The sequence below is a fragment of the Psammomys obesus genome, unplaced genomic scaffold, assembly GCF_907164565.1.
Source record: "Psammomys obesus unplaced genomic scaffold, mPsaObe1.curated_primary_1811, whole genome shotgun sequence".
Lineage (NCBI taxonomy): Eukaryota > Metazoa > Chordata > Mammalia > Rodentia > Muridae > Psammomys > Psammomys obesus.
This window is the reverse complement of record NW_026594428.1, coordinates 9,891,196-9,913,567: the sequence shown is the minus strand read 5'-3', so window position 1 is coordinate 9,913,567 and position 22,372 is coordinate 9,891,196. Positions and strand designations below refer to the sequence as shown.

Sequence of the window (22,372 nt, the reverse complement as noted above, 5' to 3'; positions counted from 1 at the left end):
GGTAAGCATAAAAAAATTCCCGTGAAATGATGCAGCTGGAGACAAACCCATTAAGTGAATTAAGTCTGTTTCAAAAAGACAAATATTACATGTTTTCTCATTTTGAGAATTACACTCTTAAAATTTCTTTAAAAGTAGCTTTATATATTGAGAATTTTATTTATATCACTCCTTCACCCAATTCTTCCTGAGTTCCAGGTTTTAAATAGATGTAAATAAGTAAATATACTGAGTTAACAATCAAATGGAAGCTACATAGGGGTATTAAGGAAACTAATAAGAAACACACGCACACGCACACACACACACACACACACACACAGAGGTTGTTATCAGCAACTGTAAGGTTAACTAAAACATATTTAATACATGTGTGAAAATGACTTTATGAAGCAATTAAATGATAGAAATTGATATAAAACCCAAGAAAACAACATCATCAAACACTAGCCAACTCTCAGAGCAGACATAGGAGAGACGCCTCAAATATATTGACAAAGTGAACTTGAACATACACAACAGGAAACAGTGGAGTGGATCTGGATCAGAATTCCAGCAAGATCCATTCTCAGGAAGAATTGCATGAGCTCATACACTTATTACTGTTGATTATCATTTCTTCACACTTGTGTCAGTATATAAATCTGGCTATGAGCAAGCATGTATGGGCTGTACTCTTTTTTTTTTCAGAGCATAAATTATTTTTATTTTTAAAGATGTGTTTTTTTATTTTTTATTAATTACACTTTATTCATTTTTTATCCCCCCATAAGCTCCTCCCTCCTCCCCTCCCTATCCCACCCTCCCTCCCCTTTCTGCATGCATGCCACTCCCCAAGTCCACTGATAGGGGAGGTTCTCCTCTTCTTTCTGATCTTAGTCTATCAGTTCTCATCAAAAGTGGCTGCATTGTCCTCTACTGTGGCCTGGTAAGGCTGCTCCCCTCAGGGGTAGGTGATCAACGAGCAGGCCAATCAGATTATGTCAGAGGCAGTCCCTCTTCCCATCACTATGTAACCCACTTGGACACTGAGCTGCCATGGGCTACACCTGTGCAGGGGTTCCAGATCATCTCCACGAATAATCCTTGGTTGCAGTATGAGTCTCTGGGAAGTTCCCTCTGTTCAAATTATCTTGTTCTGTTGCTCTCCTTGTGTGGTTCCCGTCCCCTCCAGCTCTTACTATTTCCCACTTCTTACATAAAATTCCATTCACTCTGCCCATCAGTTGTCCATCAGGCTCAGCATCTGCTTTGACAGTCTATACTGCAGAGGCTTTCAGAAGAAAACAGGAAACAACCTTGGGCTGTACTCTTAAAAGAGAATCGGCTATATTCCTGAACTTCTAAAGGAGTTCATAACCTAAAAAGTACTTATTAATATATTTAAAATATATACATTTACACAGGTGTTTGGAATGGTGGAACATATCTTTCTTATCTGGAGGTAGAGAGAGGAGGATCTCTGTGAGTTCCAGGCCAGGGTGAATGACACACAGGTTTCAAGCAACCCACTGCTACACAGTGAAACCCTGTTTCAAAAGTAAGATAAAGGAATATATATATAGTATATTTTATACATTATATATAATTAATTATATATACAATCTCTTAACTTACAGCAATGAATATTAATATATAGCAGCACATTATGTGTAATAGTATAATATAATCTAAAAATATTCATAATACATAAATATAGGTAAATTTTACATAAATACATAAATTATATATAATGCATATAATTAATTATAATTGGTCTTAAAATGTCTTAGATATTCATTTATGCTTGATTTTGAAGACATTGAAGTTATCTGCCTATTTTACATCTCTGAGTAAATTACAAAGGAACAAATAAACTTTATTGTGTTGCATATTTGAGTCTTAGAGATTGAGTTTGTAAGGGATAATTGATGATAATAAGAGTCCATTCATTTCTGGGTGTTTTAGTTTTCATGTTTAGTCTTTCTTTTTTAATTGTAGTCTAAGTAGAGTTTTACATTGGTGCTGTGCTTAGCAGATATATGAAATTGATTTAAAAAGTATATGTACATAAACCAATTTAAATTCTATTCTCAGAAAAATATTGACTGTATTGATCTTCATTAAATACTTTAGATTTACCTACTTGAGTAATATGACCTTTTTGCGTTTTAGTTCACAGTTGTTTTCTTAATTTTGCTTATCAGCACACTATTTGTGATACCTAAATCTGTATTCAGAATGTAGACCAACTCTATATATAACATTGAACATTAATACCAAAACCTGTCTGCTGATATTATTGAAGGATGAGTACTGCTCCAATATTTTTTTTTATTCTTGTGCTATCCTTTTCTTTAATAACAGTATTGTGAAGATGTTTTTTGCATATTCAATTCATTTACTTAAAAAAAAGAAGTAGAGGAGAACCTCCCCTATCAGTGGACTTGGGGAGTGACATGCATGCAGAAAGGGGAGGGAGGGTGGGATCGGGAGGGGAGGAGGGAGGGGCTTATGGGGGGATACAAAATGAATAAAGTGTAATTAATAATAATAAAAAAATAGAAAAAAAAAGAAGTAAAAGAAAAAAGTAGGCAATATTTCTGTGCTACCTAAGGAAAAATTAATTAATGCATCATTTCAAAATGGGGTCCCTGGCCCTCCATGTTACTCTATCACCACCCCCTTCTTCTTCCATGAGACTCTCTGCCTTCTGCCTAAAGTTTGGCTGTGAGTCTCAGAATCTGATTTGATCCTCTGTTGGGTGGAGCCTTTCAGGGGACCCTCTATAGTAGACTCCCATCCTGTTTCCTCTCTTCCACCGCTTCTGATGTCTATCCTGTTTGCCATTCTGAATGAGATTTAAGCATCCTCCTACTAAATATTCTTACTACTTTCTACCTTTATGTATATAAGGAATAGAAGGTTTAGTTATATATTCCAGATGCTAGTTTTGGAAAATAATTTTTGATTTTCTTCAGATATTTTAGTGTGATATTACCGAGAACTTTTTTATTGAGAATAATATAATGAAAATATTATTTTATATATTTAAATCTTTGTCATTCAGCCATTAATAAAACATTAATAAACTATTCAACATTTTGTGAATATTCGAAAATATGTAATAATATGATGTGAGAATAACATATTTCCCCTTACACAAGCCTGGGCAATCAGAATGCTTATTTTCAACAACATGGACAAAATTATATGTGAATAGAATATATATTGATGAGCTGTATCCCCAGAACACCATGTGATCTGTTTATTTCTGTTTGTAGTTTTGTATATACTTCTTCTCACATTTAAAACAATGTATATCTAAGTGTAACACTGAGCATAACTTTGTGTGCAAACTTTATAGTGAAATCTGTCTTTGTAAATCAAATACATGATTTGATAAAGTTTATTTTTTGTGATTATATATGTGTATATTATTTGTGTATACATATATTCTTATGTATGTTTCTAATTGTTTGTAATTTTCAATAATCTTTTCCAGCTAGGTTTATAATATCTATTATATAACAGCTTATTCTCATGTTTTTTAGTTGAATATATTTAGGAACCAACACTAGACATACCGATCCTACAGATCCTTAACCTTGCTTATTTTATCACTAAAATGTTAGTTGTGTTTACATATACACTGATTAACTCATATTTTTAGAGTAGTACAGTTATTTTTTCATTTTATTTTAAATAATGTTGCTCTTGGATATTTTTTTGCGTAAGAACTTCTTGCATTATGTGGGATTTTCTTGAATTTATTACTGAGAAACATGTTATGGAAGTATAATTATTGGCTGTTTGCATTATATTGCTGATTTTATTATTTTATTTTTAAATTGTTATCTCTTTATTAATAATTACTATTTATTGACTGTCTATGGCTGTAACCCACTCCCTTGTCTCCTCCCAGTCCTATCCTCCCTCCCTCTATAGAGGAAACCATGTCCCTCCCCTAGTCCACTGATAGGGGAGGACCTCCTCCCCTCAGTTTCCTTTTTTAACTAATTTTATATTTTTATATTAATTACATTTTATTCACTTTGTATTCCACCTGTAACACCTTCCCAATCCCACCCTCCCTCCCTCATCTCCTCCCTGGCCCTCTCCAAGTCCACTGATAGGGGAGGTCCTCCTTTCCTTCCATCTGACCCTAGCTTATCAGGTCTCATCAGGACTAGTTGCATTGTCTTCCTCTGTGGCCTGGCAAAGCTGCTCTTGGGAGGGGGGGTCAAAGAGCCTGCCACTGTCTGTCCTTTCTTTACTTGCCCCATTCCATAATGTATAGAGGTTCCTCATAGTGTACACAAAGTTACATGTACATACACACACACACACACACACACACATAAACACACACACACACAGGCATACATCTTTCATAACCAACATTTCAGACTCCTCATAGATATGGTCTCTAGGCTTAATCAGGCTATAAGAGGTTACTGTTCCACACTGAATGCAGGACAATGCCTAGACCATTCAATACAATTTTATTAGCATGATGAATGGATCATTCCTAAATGAGCTCATTGTTCTGAATTACACTGTGATATTGTGAAAATTCATTTTCTATAATGCTCAAAAGAAATCTATTTGTACTTAAAACCTTATAAAAATTATTGTCACTGAGCATAAAAGAATGCCACTGAGGGATTTGGGCAATAATACCCAAAAATAATGGAAATAAAGCTGCTTATTTTTCTTCCCTTCAGTTGGTAGGAAAAAAAAAAAAAGAATTAACTTACCTGACCAGGTTTAGAATTCTCACAGACAACAATATCATATTCTCTGGCAAGTTCGGGTGGATTGTCATTGACATCTAGAACTCTAATACCCACGGAGACATGGCTCAGCAAACTCGGATTGTCTGCAAAACACACAGGGATGTGTTTAGTATTGCAGCACACACTTTAGAGGCTTGGCTTACAATAAATCTCCTTAATGCTGTGGCTCGCCTCTAGCGCTGCATGCAGTAGCAGGACTGTTGGCAAAGACAACTTCATGAAGGCTGTCTGTGTAAGAACTCATTAGCTTACAGAAAAATGAAAAATGAACATCAAGCCTTGATATGAATACCAAAATGATATTTTTTCATATCAAGGAAATTACATATTACTCAGGAACTGGAGTGGGAGAAAGTTGTCAAAATCCATTGTGAGCTGTCAGAGCCTAAGGGATGAGCAATTGGTTTCAGCAACACACAAAGAAGAGCACAGGAGCTGCTAAAAAACAAACAAACAAAAATCCAAATGAACAAACAAACACTGTACAATCAGTAAAATGTTCAAGCTCTAAATTGTATGTAAACTCTGAGAAAATAGTAGGGAATTTTTGTTTGTTTTTGTTATGGGGATTGATCTAGTAGTTAATAAATGTTTAATTTCAATAAAAATTCAGCATGGAATTTTTATATAATGTTTTGGAATGTTTAATGTTATAAAAACATGTCTTAAATTTTTATATAGCAAATATTTTTGAAAACATTTAATGTTATTAAAACATGTTCTAAATTAGTTTTTACACTTTTCAGAAAATTTATTAACCCTAGGATGCAGATTGAGGTTTCTCTTCCTAGAAACCTGAGGCTTTTTTCATGTTGCTAAGAACAATAATGGATATTCTTAAATAAATCAAAATTGGTAACATAGTGTATCATTTAGAGAACACACATAACCACTCAAAATAAAAATAGGGAATATGAAATAAAGCACAAGATACATGTATTCTGGAAAATATTGGTGAAAACACACCAATATTCAACATAATATATTCTTAATGATGAGAACTAACAAAAATAAGTAACCAAAGATAAAGGAACTTAAGAATAAATCTAATAAAGTATGTAGGAGTTCTATATCCAGAAGGTTTTATTGAATCTTATTAAAAAAGAACTAACACAATTAAGATCTCTATTACGTCTGTGGTTAAGGAGACAAAAATAACATAAGCAAGACTGTTCTTTCCAGATCGATGTATGGATTCAAAATAATTAAATACAAACCATGAAAGCTTCTCATAAAAACTTAAATTTGATTTTTAAATTCATGAACAGAAAGGTTATTCACAATCGCAGGGGGAAAACACAGTAAAAGAGACTCGGTATATGATTTATTGAGGCTTCTGTATCATATTAAAAACAGGTAGTGTGGCAGTGTCAGGGAAAAAGGCAAGGAGAAATGGAAAGCCAAGCAGAGGGAGACTGAGGACCCTGAATGTTCCCTGTAACAATAAAGGAAAGAAAGACCAAGGGAGGGGGGCTGCGTTGTCAAGAAAAGACTTTCAAAAAAAATAAAAAACAAACAACAAAAAAAAGAAAAAAATTTTCATTCTACTTCGTGCTAATGCTTGTATGTGTAACAGACTTGGTGTCCCATGTAACAATGAGAAAAAAGGAATTAATATTGATAATATATTTTAATAATAAATTAATAATAATTTAGTGCTGACCAGTTTTACACTGAACCTTAAAACATATTTTGAGGAACATAAATGTATAGCCTTCAAATTTTTTAAAAACTTTAGTATGACTATGTGATTAAGAGGAATATTTTCAAAACCCAGAATATAATGTCCATGGATGTAACAGTAATGGGCTTGAAGTCAGGGGATTGTAATTCCATCTCAATACTTCCCATACTTGGCAGTTTCTCAAAATCTGCCTAGAGGGGAGATATATCTGTGTCACCGACAAATTCAAAAACCAGCCCAATACAAAAATGGGTTTATAAATTAAAAATAACATGAAAAATCCAATATCCTTAACTGTTAAATAAATGGAGGTTAGTCAAAATAAGTTGCCATCCAACGCAGACTAGATTGGCATGTGATTGTACTGTGGATGAAATTTATTCAAGAATAATATGACTATATTTAACTTTGGTTCTGCATTTTTGTTATAAATATACAGCAAGTTTTAATCAAATTATGGGCAGTATGTTTTTATGCATATACCCTCAGACAATTAATGAAAACTTCATGAGAGAAGAATATAATTGTTGTTTGAATATAACAGCACTTAGACACAAAGCATAAACTGAATCATTTTCTCAGAAATGTCAGAGAATATATCTGCATATAATAAAGTTATATAATACAGGGAAGCCCACATAATGTAAAATTAACTAAATCCTAAAGTATTGATTAGGATAGTACTCTCAGCAGTAACTCTACTTATTACTTAAAAAAATTAAAGACATATTGTTTGTATGTGAGTGTGTATGTTTCTGTGTATGTGTGTGGGTGTGCGCATGTTCGCACACATGTTGCTCGAGTGTTACAGAATATGTGAGGAGGTCAGAGACTATGTACAGGAGTCTGTCCTCTCTTTCCACCATGTGGACTAGGTATCAAATTCAAGTCATCAGGCTTGGCAGCACGCACCTTTATTGGCTGAATCTTATGACTGGTTCTGTCAATGCTAATTCTTAAATGAAGAGGTTTATTTAAAATCTATTTGTCATTATCCTATGTAATTTGAAGCTCACACTAAATTCATTACAATAATATAAAATATATTAAATGTAAATCAGCTAATAGTTTCCTACAATCTAGTCATGTGATTACCAAGAATAATTACTTTACCATCTACACATAAAAAGATAAGATAATATCTGTATACTTATTCTAAGTATATTATGTCCTACTGATAAAATAAGCATTTGATCATGCTATTTAAAGCATGACTTCTTTTTCATATATTTATTGTGTAATTCTTTTATGGGTTGGTGTCAAGCTGTTGTCCTCTTGCCAGGCTGCACTGACCCTTGCCATGGAAGCTAGTTTGGCTTTGTATTTAATGTTTCTGTCATTGCATTGCAAGCATATTAGAGACATCGGCAATGCCTGTTCCATATAATAAATTTTGACCATCAAAGTAAAATAACATCCATCTATATACTTCAGATGTCTGTTTTATTTCCCCTTCTGAGTGAGATTCAACCATCCTCCCTTAGTGCTTAGCTTCTTTGGGTCTGTGGATTGTAGCATGGCTATCCTTTACTTGATGGCTAATACCCATTTAAAAGTGAATACATACCATTCCTGTCTTTCTGGGTCTGGGTTACCACACTCAGGATGATCTTTTCTAGTTCCATTCATGTGTATGTGCATGATGTCTTTGTTTTTAAAAGCTGAGTAGTATTCCATTGTGTAAAGGTACCATGTTGTCTTGGATGGCGAGAATTTGATGGAAGATGAGGTGGATATGAGGATGGGGATGGAGAGGGACATGTGGGTGGAAATCAGAGGTGGGCAGGGCAAGTTTGGGAGGAAGACTAGTAAGGAGAACAGAAATCGATATGGGGCACATCTTTGGGACAGGGTAGTCTCCTGGGTGTCTATGACGGTGACCCTTGCTAAGACTCCTAGCAGCAGGGGATATGGAACTTGAAATTGCCACTTCCTGTAGACAGGTGGAACTTCCACTGTCAGAAGAGGAGCATCATCTCACCCATAAAAACTTCGACCCAAAATTTGCCTTGCCTACAAGAAGTGTAGAGATAAAGATGAAGCAGAGAAAATGAGGGAATAGGCACCTACTAATTGGCCCAACTTGAGAGCCATCCTATGGAAGAGAGCCAACTCCTGCACTTAACGATACTCTGCCATGCTTGAACACAGAATCCTAGCAAAACAATTTTCCGAAAGGCTTCAGCCAGCAGCAGATGAAAAAAAGATGCAGAGATCCACAGGCAAACAGTAGGCTGAGTATTGTGGAATAATAGGAGAAAAGACTGTAGGAGCCCGAAGAGGCAAGGCCACCACAGAAGACCTGAACCCCAGATTTTTTAATTTTCTTGAAACAGAGGGAGCCTGGGCATCCCTCTGTTTTGTAGCCACACTCTGTAGCAGCAAGCAGCCCTTGTGTTTCCGATGTACTACTTTCTTATTCTCATTTCACATTTTTTTTTCTGGCCTAAATGATTCCATCGTAAGTACTATAGTTATTGTAGGTTGATGCAAGAATGTTTTTGAAATACTACAATAATCATTTTAAAAAATTCCAAGTAGTCACTGTTTTTTTTTAACTGACTCATTACAAAAAAAAAAAAAAAAAAAAAAACTGTAGTAGATAACATCATTCACCTTTGTAACAAGACCCTTTTCTGATCTTCTGTATTGCCAGCACATTCACCCTCCTCAAAATGAGCTGTCATTTCCTTTACTTCACCTTGGGGATAAGATAAATTGAAGAGCTGCTGGAGCCTTGTACTGGTTTGCAACAGTATAGAAGTTATGTATCAGATCCTCTAAGCAGATGATATCATACTTACCCAAAGACTGAGTAATCAGGGAGTGGAGTGTTAAGGCAATTTCTGTTAAGGCAATTGATTTTGTATAGATATGCTTGGACTTCAGACTGGGGAACCCACATGTACTATATGCTAACATAGTCCTCAGCAGGACTATGTTGGAGAGTCGTTGAACTTAGCAAAGTTCCAGTTGGACAGCTGGCTCAGGCAGGGAAGCGGCAACACTTTGTAGATCACTGCACTTAAACCAATGGTACCTCAGATTCTGATGACAAAATTCCAATTTGATTTCTGCAGGTACACAGAAGTTTTCAGCTCTTCTTTTCTTCCCAGCCATCAGAATCTCAGTGCTGAACATCTGCTTTTATTCCTTGTGACAGTGTTTAGCTTTTTTGAGCTTCCTCCTTGCCCCTAGAAACCTCTTCAGGCAAACATTTGCAGGTATTTTACTTTCAACTCTGTGAAAATTCTTTGATTTTTCTACAGAATTGTGGCAAAGCATGAACCTTCTTTTTCTTTTCTCTACAGCCCTATGATGACCTCAGGTGTCAGGCCTTTGTGGCAAGCTCTTTTACCTGGTGTGACAGTACTGTATTTATCTTAGACTTGTTTGATTAATGAAACTACCACTGTGTTTAGAAGAGGCCCCTGTTATTTAGACTACCTCTTTTCTCCCTCACTTTCATTCTATTTAACCTTTCTTTAATATCAATATATCAAATATTATTTTAAATAATGTATTAATACTGATAATTAACATGATTTTCTGATACTTCATTGAAAATTCCTCAAGCTTTACTAAAATGGTTTACAGGAAATTAGTGAATAAACTTTACAGGGTTAAAAATTAACCAACTTCACATATCTTAAATATTAATATCAAACAATGAAACATAATAATTTATGCAAAGAATGTTTAAAAATAATAAAGGGAAACAGAATTATACCATCAAAAATACATCTAAATCTAAATAAAAAACACATTTGCTTATTTTTTTTCTGCAGTGAGAACTGTGTATACATACTTATTTCACAGTCATTCTCCAAGTTCCTCACTGAAATGAATTACTTAGGAGGAATCCATTCTTTTTAGGACATGGATTTGTCCAATATACACAGAAATCCAGCAGTTCCCTGTAGATCTTCAGTGTGGTTGCATTCTAGTAATGTAAGTCAGAGGCTTCCAATTTAAGCCATGCTTTTGATCTTAGAGAAAAGAATACTGTCCTTGATCTGTAAATCATAACTCTAGAGTCAAAATAATTCACTCTTATTTGAAATAAAAAGTATAAATCTTCTCATTGATTATAAAATAAATTAGAAACTATCCTTTAACTATGTGAAATGATGCAATAGATCTATCCAGTGAGATTAAGAAAACCTAGCTGAAATTTGTCTTCTGATGGTTCCAAAATTTCTGAATTCTACCTTTTAAATCCCTTATTGATATTATTAACCGTAATAACTGTGAACTATTTTTTAGCTTTCATCTTTTTAGAATATATAAATCTTTACATGATCAATTCTTATTCTATCCTTCAAACTTGCGTTTATAATTATGCTTCTGCACAGCAAAGAACATAAGAAATATTTACGTCTGACGTAAAACCAAGTACATCATTAACAGGAGAAGTAAGATCGTTTGAGAGGACAACATAAACTCTAATTTGTCTCCATTTTAAGACCAGGCCATAAGTCATCAGTCCCAGGAACTGGGCCATAAGTCACAAGCCCCAGGGACTAGGCCATAGGTCACCAGTTCCAGAAACAGACCATAAATTCTAGGAACAAGACAATAAAATCCCCTTAGCAAGAAATAGCCTGAAGTTAACCGCAGAAGTGGTCTCAGGATGGGGCACCTGTGCCAGGCAGCCTTACCTCATCACAGGCATAGAGTCCACCAGGCGACCTGGACATAAGCCAATGAGAAATCAACCCTTGTAACTTCAATGGCACCCACCAATGAGGTTTTAGATTACCTAACCCTTGTTAGAATTCCCCTAGTATCCTATTAAAAGGCCTGAGTGCCTTTGTTTATGGTTGCCATTTTGTAAAATGGTTTGACCCTTGAAAGCAGGTTTTCTCAGAATAAAACACTCTTGCCAATTGCATATGTGAGTGATGGTCTCTGTGCAGTGATTTCAGACTACACTTATTTTTTTACTACTTTCATTTTTCTGATGAAATACTATAAATAAAACAAAATTCTCTTATCAATAATAGAAATTTCAGTTAATTATAAAAATTGAAATAATAAGGAATGTTTTAGGACACAATGATACTACGTGTAAAATATTTACAAATTAAATATTTGTAGTATTTGAAAGCATGATTATTTATCTTGATCCAATTTCTCCATGAACTAACAAAGGTTTATGTTTTAGGATGTATTTACATTGCTTAGGGATAATGGCAGGAAGCTTATAAGAAGGTCACACATTGAGTCATACAAGAAGCTTAAAAGCAACTTAAGTGAAAACTGGTTGAAACAATTTAAAGATTTTGAAAAACAGTAATGTGTCTGGTTTGTCTGAAATTTTCTGAGATTTTATAATTGCCTCACATTCTTCTGAATTTGTCACTTAAAAACAAACAAACAAATTGCATTATCTCTTTTAAGAAAACTTTGAGCTTATGCTACACAAAACTACACAAAACTGTTGCAGAATATTTGATCACACTGTGAACCCTGAGAGACTGTACAGGAAACATCTGTTTGTAGATATGGTGTAGCTCAGCCCTAACACATACTTTTAATACAGGCATGCGTCTTCTGTAAACAGGATTAAACAAAGTCAACCACAGGTCAAGAGGTAGAGCAGTCAACACGGAGTGAACATAGAGAAGACCATAGGGAGTAACAGGAAGTGTGGAGGACAGATAAGGAGAGAGGCACAGGAAGACGAAATGAAGGAAATACAGACTGAAGGGTTTTTAAAACAATGTGGAAAAAGAGAAAGAGCTTTTTTTCTTTATTGGATGTACCTGAGTAGGAACTTCAGCTGGGTGCTTTCTCTGCCTCTCTGAGCTAGTGGGCTTTCATACCAGCACGGTTCATGCATCTTTATTGGTAAAAATCAAATGTTTAAGATTTTCTTTAAAAACAACAGAAAATTACAAACCTTAATTAATTCCACTGTGTGCAAGTGTCCTACTATTGTGAAATATTTAGGTTAATTGTTTAGTTGCGATAAATTATCTGGTTCAGAAGCAGAATTAAAAAAAAAAAAAAAAAAAAAGGAAAGGGGGCTGGAGAGATGGCTCAGAGGTTAAGAGCGCTAATTGCTCTTCCAGAGGTCGTGAGTTCAATTCCCAGCAATCACATCTACAATGACATTTGGTACTTCTTCTGGCCTGCATACATACATTCAGGCAGAATACTATATAAATAATAAATAAATAATTCTAAAAAAAAGACAAACTTCTGTTTTAGTTAGAAAGAAAAACTGATGGCTTTCTTATAATATCTTTCATTGTATCATAATTTATCATGAAACTAAGCAAACTGTCTGAAGATAATGCTTTGTGATATCAGAAATTTGATGATACAAAAATAGCCTATGCTTCTTTCTATAAATTTATTTAGTTACTCAATAATTACAATTTATTCACTTTGTATCCCAGGTTTAGACCCCTCCCATATTCCCTTCCATCCCTACCCTTTGTCCTCTCCTCCTATGCCCTTCCCAAGTTCACTGATAGGGAAGGTTCTCCTCCCATGCCATCTGTCCCTAGCCTAACAGGTCTAATCAGGACTACATACATTGTCTTCCTCTGTAGCCTGGTAAGGCAGTTCCACCATCAGGAGAAGGTAATCAAAAAGCCAGCCACTGAGTTCATGCCAGAAACATGTTTCCCTTACTACGTAACCCGTTTGGATACTGAGCTACCATGGCCTATATCTGAGCAGGGATTCTAGGTTATCTCCATGCATAGTCCTTGCTTGGAGTATCAGTCTCAGAAAAGATACCTGTGCCCAGATTTTTTGGTTCTGTTGCTCTCCTTGTAGAGCTCCTGTCCCCTCCAGGTCTTTCATCTCCCCTTCTTTCATAAGATTCCCTACACTCTGCCCAAAGTTTGGCTATGAGTCTCAGCATCTGCTTCGATAACCTGTTGGGTAGTGTCTTTCAGAGGGCCTCTGTGGTAGGCTCCTGTCCTGTTCCCTATTTTTTCCCTTTTCTTATGTCTATCCTATTTGCCTTTCTGAATGAGGACTGAGAATCTTACCCAGGGTCATCTGATTTAGCTTCTTTAGGTCTACAAATTTTGTTATGTTTATTCTATTTTATATGTCTAATATCAACTTATAAGTGAGTATATACTGTGTGTGTCTGCTTCTGGGATTATTCTCACTCAGAATGATCTTTTCTAGTTCCTATCATTTACATGAAAATTTCATGATTTCCTTGTTTTTAATGGCTGAGTAGTACATTATGTAAATTATACCACAATTTCTGTATCCATTCCTCAGTTGAGGGACATCTGTGTGTTTCCAGATTCTGGCTATTACAAATAAAGCTGCTATAAACATGGTTGAACAAATGCCCTCGTTGTATAGTTGGGCATCTTTCAGATATATGCATAGGAGTGGTATACCTGGGTCTTGAGGTAGCACTATTCTTAGTATTTTCTGGAGAGAAAAATAGACAACAACAAATTCTAGACCTCCCTGGAACTTATATAGTCCATCCATCAAAAACAGCTGCTTTTTTTAGACATTTAGGAGTTACTGTGAAAAGATCCCATGATAAATTTGACTTTTTAAAATTTTAATATAAGTGTATATTTATATGTGTCTGTGTGAAATATTGTCCATATTTGGAATGTTTTCCATAGGCAGATAAGTGGGTAAGATTTCATGAATCTCTTGTTTGATGACAAGATGGAAGTTGGAAACTGAACCCAGATTCTCTGATACAGCAGAGCCATGTATCTAGACCATAACCTATCATGACAATTCCTTTAATTCACTTAATCTACACAACATCACGTCACAGAACAGTGCAGGACAGACCTATTACTGTGGCTGACTGTGAGTTCAAGCTAGCTACTGCTACCTGTCACAACAAGAGCAGAATTCATACTAAATTTTCTGCTGAAGACTTTCTTCATATCATGGCCAGAAACCTGAGAACTAAACCCCTATAACTTTTGGCCCATCTGTTCTTTTCCATGTGTAGATTTACTCATACAGGTGTTTCAATAAATAAAAAGTTATATGAATATAATTTCAATTCAAAAGAAAAATATAGCATCAAAACAACTGAAAAAACATTCTGCTCTGAAAAAAAAAATGTGAATAGTCAAAATTTCAGTCAGAATGAGTTGTCATCATAGAAGCAGTAAGTATACTCATCATCTAAGTCTGTGTAATAAAAATAGATAGAATTGCCAGTCAGAAAATCTTAAAATAATTGGGTGTGGTGGCACACACTTGTAATTCCAGCACTAGAAGTAGCAGAGGCAGGCACATTTCTGTGAGTTCAAGGCTGGCCTGATCTACAAAGTAAGTCCAGAACAGCCAAGTCTACACAGAGTATCCCTGTCTCAAAAATTGATAACTGAAAATGAAACCAAACCAAGCCAAACCCAAAACAAACAAACAAAAAACAAAAATCTTAAAACATTACTTTGCATAATAAAGTGGTTGTAGCTATAGTTAGAGTTATTGTAAGTTAGTTAGTAATTAGAATCATGATAATTATTTAAGGGAATAAATGTATTAGTTTCCATATTAAATCATTATATAATGTCCACAGTTTATACTCTTAACTCTAAACTTCGATAAGTGAACATAATTATTTTGTGTGAATAAGTCAAAATAATTCTAAGGACCACGTAAACCTAGTTTGAAACACAAATACACACACACACACACACACACACACACACACACACAGGAGAATGCTCCCTTTTAGTGGATTATGGGAGGGGGATGTGGAAAGAGGGAGGAAAAGTGGGACCAGGAAGAGATGGGGGTGCTACTATTGGCATATAAAGTGAATACATTATTAAAATAAGTAAATTTGTAGGGTGACTACTAGGGTCTTAATTTAAATGAATGTTGATTTGGTTTTACTCTTCTGAGGTGTCTTTCAATCACAGAATATTGACAGGTAATGCAATAAGCAGTTGTTGCTATGTTTCCATGAGTCAAATATACACACTCATTTGAAATCACTCCCTATTTCATAGGGGCCTTCATAGAAATTCAGAGACATGTCCCTTTAGCATAGTTCCTCTCTACCTGCTGCCCAGTTGTCATCTATTTCACTTCAATCTCTGACACTTTCAGAATACCAAATAAGCAGAAACAAAGTTTATAAGACTTTCTGCATATAATTTATAATTTCTGTGTTGTTCAACAGCACAGTGTTTAGAAATCCATGATCCTGAAAAGGACACGAATTTTAATTGTTATTTCCTAGTAATCAATTATAGGCCTCTCTGGGAAAATATATTGAGTTATTTTCCTGTTATCATGTTTAATATGTCAATTGGTACCCTTATTTCAAAGTCAACATAACATTTGTACTCAGTTTATTTTTTATTTAATTTTTTTTAAAATTTACTCATATGTAATTCAGTCATCCTGATTGTAGGCCCATCCTTCATTTCTTCTTGACCCACACTCCCTCCCCCTCTTGCCCTGTTTCCCTCCCATATTCATAAAGGAAGAGTCCTCCTCCCTTCCTTCTGAGCCCAGCCTATCAAGTCACATTACTATTGTCTCTATCTTTTTTCTCTGCAGCCTGGGAAGGACACCCCATCACGGAGTAGTGATCAAAGAACAGGCAATGGAGTTCATGTCAGAGACAGCCTCTGCTCCCTTTACTAGGGAATCCACATGAAGCCTGAACCACCTGAGTCACATTTCAGCAGGGGGTCTAGGTAATCTCCATGAATGGTCATTGGTTGGTGTATCAGTATTTGCAGGCCTCCACTGGCCCTGAATTTTTGGCATTGTTGGCCTCCTTCTGAAGCTCTTGCACCTTAGGATCCTTCTCTCTTCATTCTCCCCTGCCCTACTTCCACAAGACTCCCTGAGTTCTGCCAAATTTTAGCTGTGAGTCTCAGTATCTGCTTCAGTCACCTGGTGGATGGAGTCTTTCAGAGGACATCCTGTTCCCTATCTTCAAACACTTCCTGTGTGTATCCTGTTTGACCTTCTGAGTAAGATTTAAGCATCTTCCCTAGTGTCCTCCTTGTTATTTAGCTTCTTTAGGTCTGTAGATTTTAGTATGCTTATCCTGTATATTATATGGCTCAAATCTGCTTATAAGTGAGTATATACCATGTGTGTCTTTCTGCTTCTGGATTACCTCACTCAGAATGATCATTTCTAATTCCAACCTTTGCCTGCAAATTTCACAATTTCCTTGTTTTTAATTGCTGAGTAGTATTCCATTGTATAAATGTACCACAATTTCTGTATCCGTTAGAAAAAAAAAAAGTGGGAAAGAGGGGAAGAGCCTTGAACTTATTGGCACAGGAGACAACTTCCTGAATAGAATACCAACACCTTAGTTTCCAATATTGATAATTAATAAATGGGACCATCATGAAACTGTAAAGCTTCTGTGAAGCAAAGGAAACTGTCAACAGAAAAAAAAAAAAAAAAGACATCTTACAGACTAGGAAAAGATCGTCAACTACCCTTCATACAACAGAGGGGTAATTTTCCAGAATATACAAAAAACTCAAGGACGTAAATTCCAACAAACCAAATAATCCAATTAAAAAATGAGGTACAGAGCTAAAAAAAGAATTATCAACAGAGGAATATCAAATGGTGGAGAAACACTTAAAGGAATGCTCAATCTCCTTAGTCATCAAGGAAATGCTAATCAAAACAATTTCTGATCTTAGTCTATCAGTTCTCAAGACATAACTTGGGGAGTGGCATGCATGCAGAAAGGGGAGGGAGGGTGGGATCGGCAGGGGAGGAGGGAGGGGCTCATGGGGGGATACAAAATGAATAAAGTGTAATTAATAAAAAAAAATAAAAGATTAAAAAAAAAAAGAAAAGAAAGAGCAGAGCTGTTTCTTTCTCAGGTCCTTCTAAAGGAGCAGTTGCAAATCATTCCTTCCAGTTGGTAAAAAGTTTCTTTTTCTTCTGAACTGCTTCTCTGGCCTTCAAAGTTTTTTTATTTTTTTTAATTGTTTATTTTTATTATTAGTTACATTTTATTAACTCTGTATCCCAGCTGTATCCCGCTCCCTCATTCCCTCCCAATCCCACCCTCCCTCCCTCATTTCCTCCCTGTTCCTTTCCAAGTCCACTGATTGGGGAGGACCTCCTCCCCTTTCATCTGACCCTGTTTTATCAAGTATCTCATGACTGGCTGCAAAGTCCTCTTCTGTGGCTTAGCAGGACTGCTTCTCCCTTGGGGGTTGGGGAGGTCAAAGAGACTGCCATTGAGTTCATGTCAGAAATAGCCCCTGTTCCCCTTGCATGAAATGATCATTATGAAGAGAATTAGTTAACATTGAATGCAATTTTGTATTTAGCTTATTTTTTTATAAACATACATTTATGGAAACCTAAATGAAAATTATTTGATGTAACAATATTTCCGACATATGTAGTCAGCTCTTTATAAGCATCTGGGATTTATGTCAGAAAATATGTTCCACAATGTACGTGGAGTATGTCTAAAGCTTATTATGTTAGCAATGCACTGAATACTAAAACCATAAACAACTGAAATACTTGCATATATCAACTAATCTCAAGTTAGTAACGCTTAAGATGAAAATGAGTAAATATCTAGCTTTTGTTTTAGATTACAAACTTGTTCTAAATTCTTCTAGAGTATGTCACAATCAATAAACCCTCAACTATATCAATACATTAATTAAAAAGAAAATTAAAATTTAATATGTAATATATTATGACAAAAATAAGCTTAAAATATGGAACTTAATAGTCAGTAGTCAATACATTCAGCTTCATATCATTACCTACAATATTGCTGGTCATTATAGACACAAGCTAGATATTAAATAAGATTTTAAAGCAGCAAATATACCTTATGCTACAAAATATCTCAAAGCTGCAGGGTTCCCCATGACCACAGGAAGTGATCTGTCTTTCTACACTGTGAATTAGGACACACGTGCTCCAGCCTGTGATGGTACACATCATTTTATTCTGCATGTGTGTAACATAGACATTGTTACAGGTTATTTACTATAAGGCAAACCACCACAGCAATAAATAACATAAAATGATACATAACTGGAAAATCAGAAAAAAATGGAGACACAGATCAGATCAAACAATATTTGAAACCAATTTTCTTAAAAGTTTTATAGATTAAGAGTTGTTATCTGAGTAAGCGCCAGATTGACTTCCAAAGTGGTTGTACAAGTTTACATTCTCTCCAGCAGTGGAGGAGGGTTCCCCTTTCTCCACCACCTCTCCATCATGTGTTGTCACTTGAGTTTTCCATCTTGGCCATTCTGATGGGTGTAAGGTGAAATCTCAGTGTTGTTTTGATTTGCATTTCCCTAATGGCTAATGAGGTTGAGCATTTCTTTAAGTGTTTCTCTGCCATTCAATATTCCTCTATCGAGAATTCTCTGTTTAGCTCTGTTCCCCATTTTTTAATTGAATTACTTGGTTTGCTGCTTTTCAGCTTGTTTAGTTCTTTATATATACTGGATATTAGCCCTCTCCAACCAAGGACCATGTATGGTTATAACCTAGAATCTTTGCTTGGACGAAGCTCATGGTAGCTCAATAACCAATAGGTTTCCCATAGTAAGGGGAACAGGGACTATCTCTGACAGGAACTCAATGGCAGGCTCTTTGACCTCCCCATCCCCCAAGGGAGGAGCAGTCCTGCTAGGTCACAGAAGAGGACTTTGCAGCCAATCCTGAAGATACCTGATAAAACAGGGTCAGACGAAAGGGGAGGAGGTCCTTCCCAATCAATGGACTTGGAAAGGGGGAGGGAGAAGCTGAGGGAGGGAGAGAGGGAAGGGGAGGAAATAAGGGAATGGGATACAGCTAGGATACAGAGTTAATAAAATGTAACTAATAAAAAAATAACAAAAATATATTTATATAATTCTTTAAAAAAAGTAATTCATATTATATTAAATTCTTCACTTATAATCTTGTTTACATCATGCATATTTCAATAATAAAGTTGTCTAAACCATGATTAAAAAAAGGGTTATTATCTAAATCTAGATAACAAACTGAATAAATTTCCTTTCAGGTTTTATCATTTAATTTTAATAACTGAAAATATTCCAATAAGTTTTTTTTAAATACTTCCAAACTAATAAGAACCACTTTCCGCCAAACTCATATAATTGTAAACTGCTTTTTTTCCATGTGGAAGTTAATCATCATCATTTTCACTAGATTTAGAATCACTAAAACACACTTATGTGTTTGTGTGAGAGAGAGCATTCTTAGAAAGGTTTAACAGAGCAGGAAGGCACAAAGCATAGCCTTAAATATGAGGCAGTAGAATCCTGTGGCCTGGAATCCTCAACTGAATGAAAAGCATAGCCAAAATCTGTACAGGAACACCACGAAATGCCTTGTCTCTAAACAACTCACCAACACCTGTTCTTGTTTTAGTCATCTAACAGGATGTGTGAATAATCTTAATAGGTATTTTAAGTTCGTATTTGAAGTACAAATGTTTCCTGTCACTCCTCAGGCTAGATATTGACACTTATATGCATGCACAGACTTCCACATAAGTGTGTTATTTCTCTTGATTATTGGTAAAGCAATAACACTTTCACTGCTCATATTCCCTTTGTGTGTCAAGGGAAGGAACTATGCCAATTAGGATCTCTGTTTATTCTAAGTAAAACTGATAATATGAACACATTTGTGGAAGACAGATGACATATATCAAAATATCATAGTGACAGTAACAAAATGTTGTGGAGAAGCTTAGGGAACTTGAAACCACTCATTCTCTGCTAATAGATTTTTGAATTATTATATGCACCTGCTTAAAAAATAATTTTAGATTATAGACAACTGGGACTATATTCATAACTCTAAATTTAATTTAGACCACCTGAAGTTACTAGTTGAGCAGCTGAATTAAATTTAAAATTCGTGGCTTTGGCCTATAAATATGTTTGCATGAGAAGAAAAGAGTCAAATAATACAGAAGATATAAAATGGCTTTTCAAAAGAGCTATGAATGAAATAAGGGAAAAATCATGAAGTAGTGGGTTAAAATGATCTATCCACATCACTATAAGGCAAATACATTTATTCCTGTTACCACTGTTTAGTTTGTGGAAAGGCAAATTCTCTAATTCCCTGAAATTACCAGAATTGTAGTTGTAACTGTTCATTTATACATGGAAAGAATTACAGCTACAACACAAAAACAATTAAGTATGCTTCATGTATTAATTCAGGATGGACACAAAGGGCCTGCATCATTATGTCTCAAAATACCACAGGGCAGGAAGCATTAGTTTGGAATTCAAAACCCTGACTCAGTACAAATATGAGCAATATAAATGATCTTGACCCTGATACAAGTACATTTGCAATGCAGCCTTAACTGACATATTTTGGTTTTGGTAAATTGATGAAGTAAAAAAAAATTCTCCAAGAAAAAGCACATACATGAAGGAAGAGTAAACAACATAAAGTAAGCGGGAAAAATATAACTTAGAGCTGACTCTGATGTATGTAAAGAAAATAAGTTCATGGTAGAACAGTAGTAGGGCAATTGTCTAGCATTTTTAAGGCCTAGAGAAAGAAGAAGCAGAAGGAAAAGAAAAAGAAGAAAAGAGGGTAGAATAGAGTGTGGGAGAGGGGATTATCTTGTGTGCTGCACATTTGGTAGAGAAATAAATGAAGAATACACAATTGTACTATCAGATTACTTGTGCCCAAAAAATTGAAAAGTATATAAGCTAGTCAACAATATTGAAATAGAAATGGTTCTTAAATCTGAAATGTTAACAATAGAATAGAAACAATAAATCATGGCAAAATTAAATGTGATATGACTTGCCTATATTAAATCACTACAGAAACTTAGACTAAAGAGAAAGAATAAGCTGTAACATATTCTAGTAGGCTGAAAAGGATTTCCTAGATATTACTGCACCTGAATAGTTATAAAGATAAATAACTACAAAGCAGAACAAAGAACTTAAATGAAAATAGTAATAATTATAAAACTATGACATAATTGGATGCTATGAATACAAACCATAGTTCCCAAATTAGAAAAAATTACCTGAGAATATTATCATTTGAGTCATGGTAAGAAAATCTTTACCTTTCACATGGAGATTTTTCATAGGTTGTTGGAGTGTGTGCTTCAGTGTGCATGCATGCATGTGTATGTGTGTGTGTTTCAGAGCACTAACAAAGGTATGATTTAAATTGAGTCATCACTGGAATGACTCATTTTAAGTTCACATTGAATATCATATGATACTGACCATTTAACTTATATATAAAAGAGAACTAAAACAGAAGCACACTCAAATCTGAAAGTCCATATAGACTCTTTTTTTACTTCTTTATTAATTACACTTTATTCACTTTGTATCCCTCCTGTGGTTCCCTCCCTCCTCCCATCCCAATCCCTCCATTCCCCACCCTCTGCATGCATGCCCCTCCCCAAGTCCACTGATAGGGGAGGACTTCTTTTCCTTCCTTCTGATCCTAGTCAATTAAGTCTCATCAGGAGTGGATGCATTGTCTTCTTCTGTGGCCTTGTAATGCTGCTTCCCCCTCAGGGGGAGGTAATTAAAGAGCAGGCCAATCAGTTCATGTCAGAGATAGTCCCTGTTCGTATTACAATGGAACCCACTTGGATACTGAACTGCCATGGGCTACATCTGTGCAGGGGTCTTATGTTATCTCCATGCATACTCCTTGGTTGGATTATCAGTCTCAGGAAAGACCCCTGTGCTCAGATATTTTGGTTCTGTTGCTCTCCTTGTGGAGTTCCTGACCTCTTCAGATCTTACTGTTTCCCACTTCTTTCATAAGATTCCCTACACTCTGCCCAGAAACAGCCCAGATGACCCTCAGTGGAGGCTACAGAAATTGTGGTACATCTACACAATGGAATATTGCTCAGCAAAAAAAAAAAAAAAAAAAAAAAAAAAAA

At 35.3% G+C, this 22,372-nt stretch overlaps 1 protein-coding gene across 4 annotated transcripts in view; it reads right to left on the bottom strand.

Annotated features, from left to right (window-relative positions):
• Cdh18 (cadherin 18) overlaps window positions 1-22,372 on the bottom strand; it is a 618,087-nt gene that overhangs the window by 30,597 nt on the left and 565,118 nt on the right. For all 4 annotated transcript variants that reach the window (XM_055618993.1, XM_055618992.1, XM_055618994.1 and 1 more), the window contains exon 9: window positions 4,740-4,861. In XM_055618993.1, the coding sequence (XP_055474968.1) occupies window positions 4,740-4,861 (122 nt within the window). The remainder of the gene's footprint in view (window positions 1-4,739; window positions 4,862-22,372) is intronic.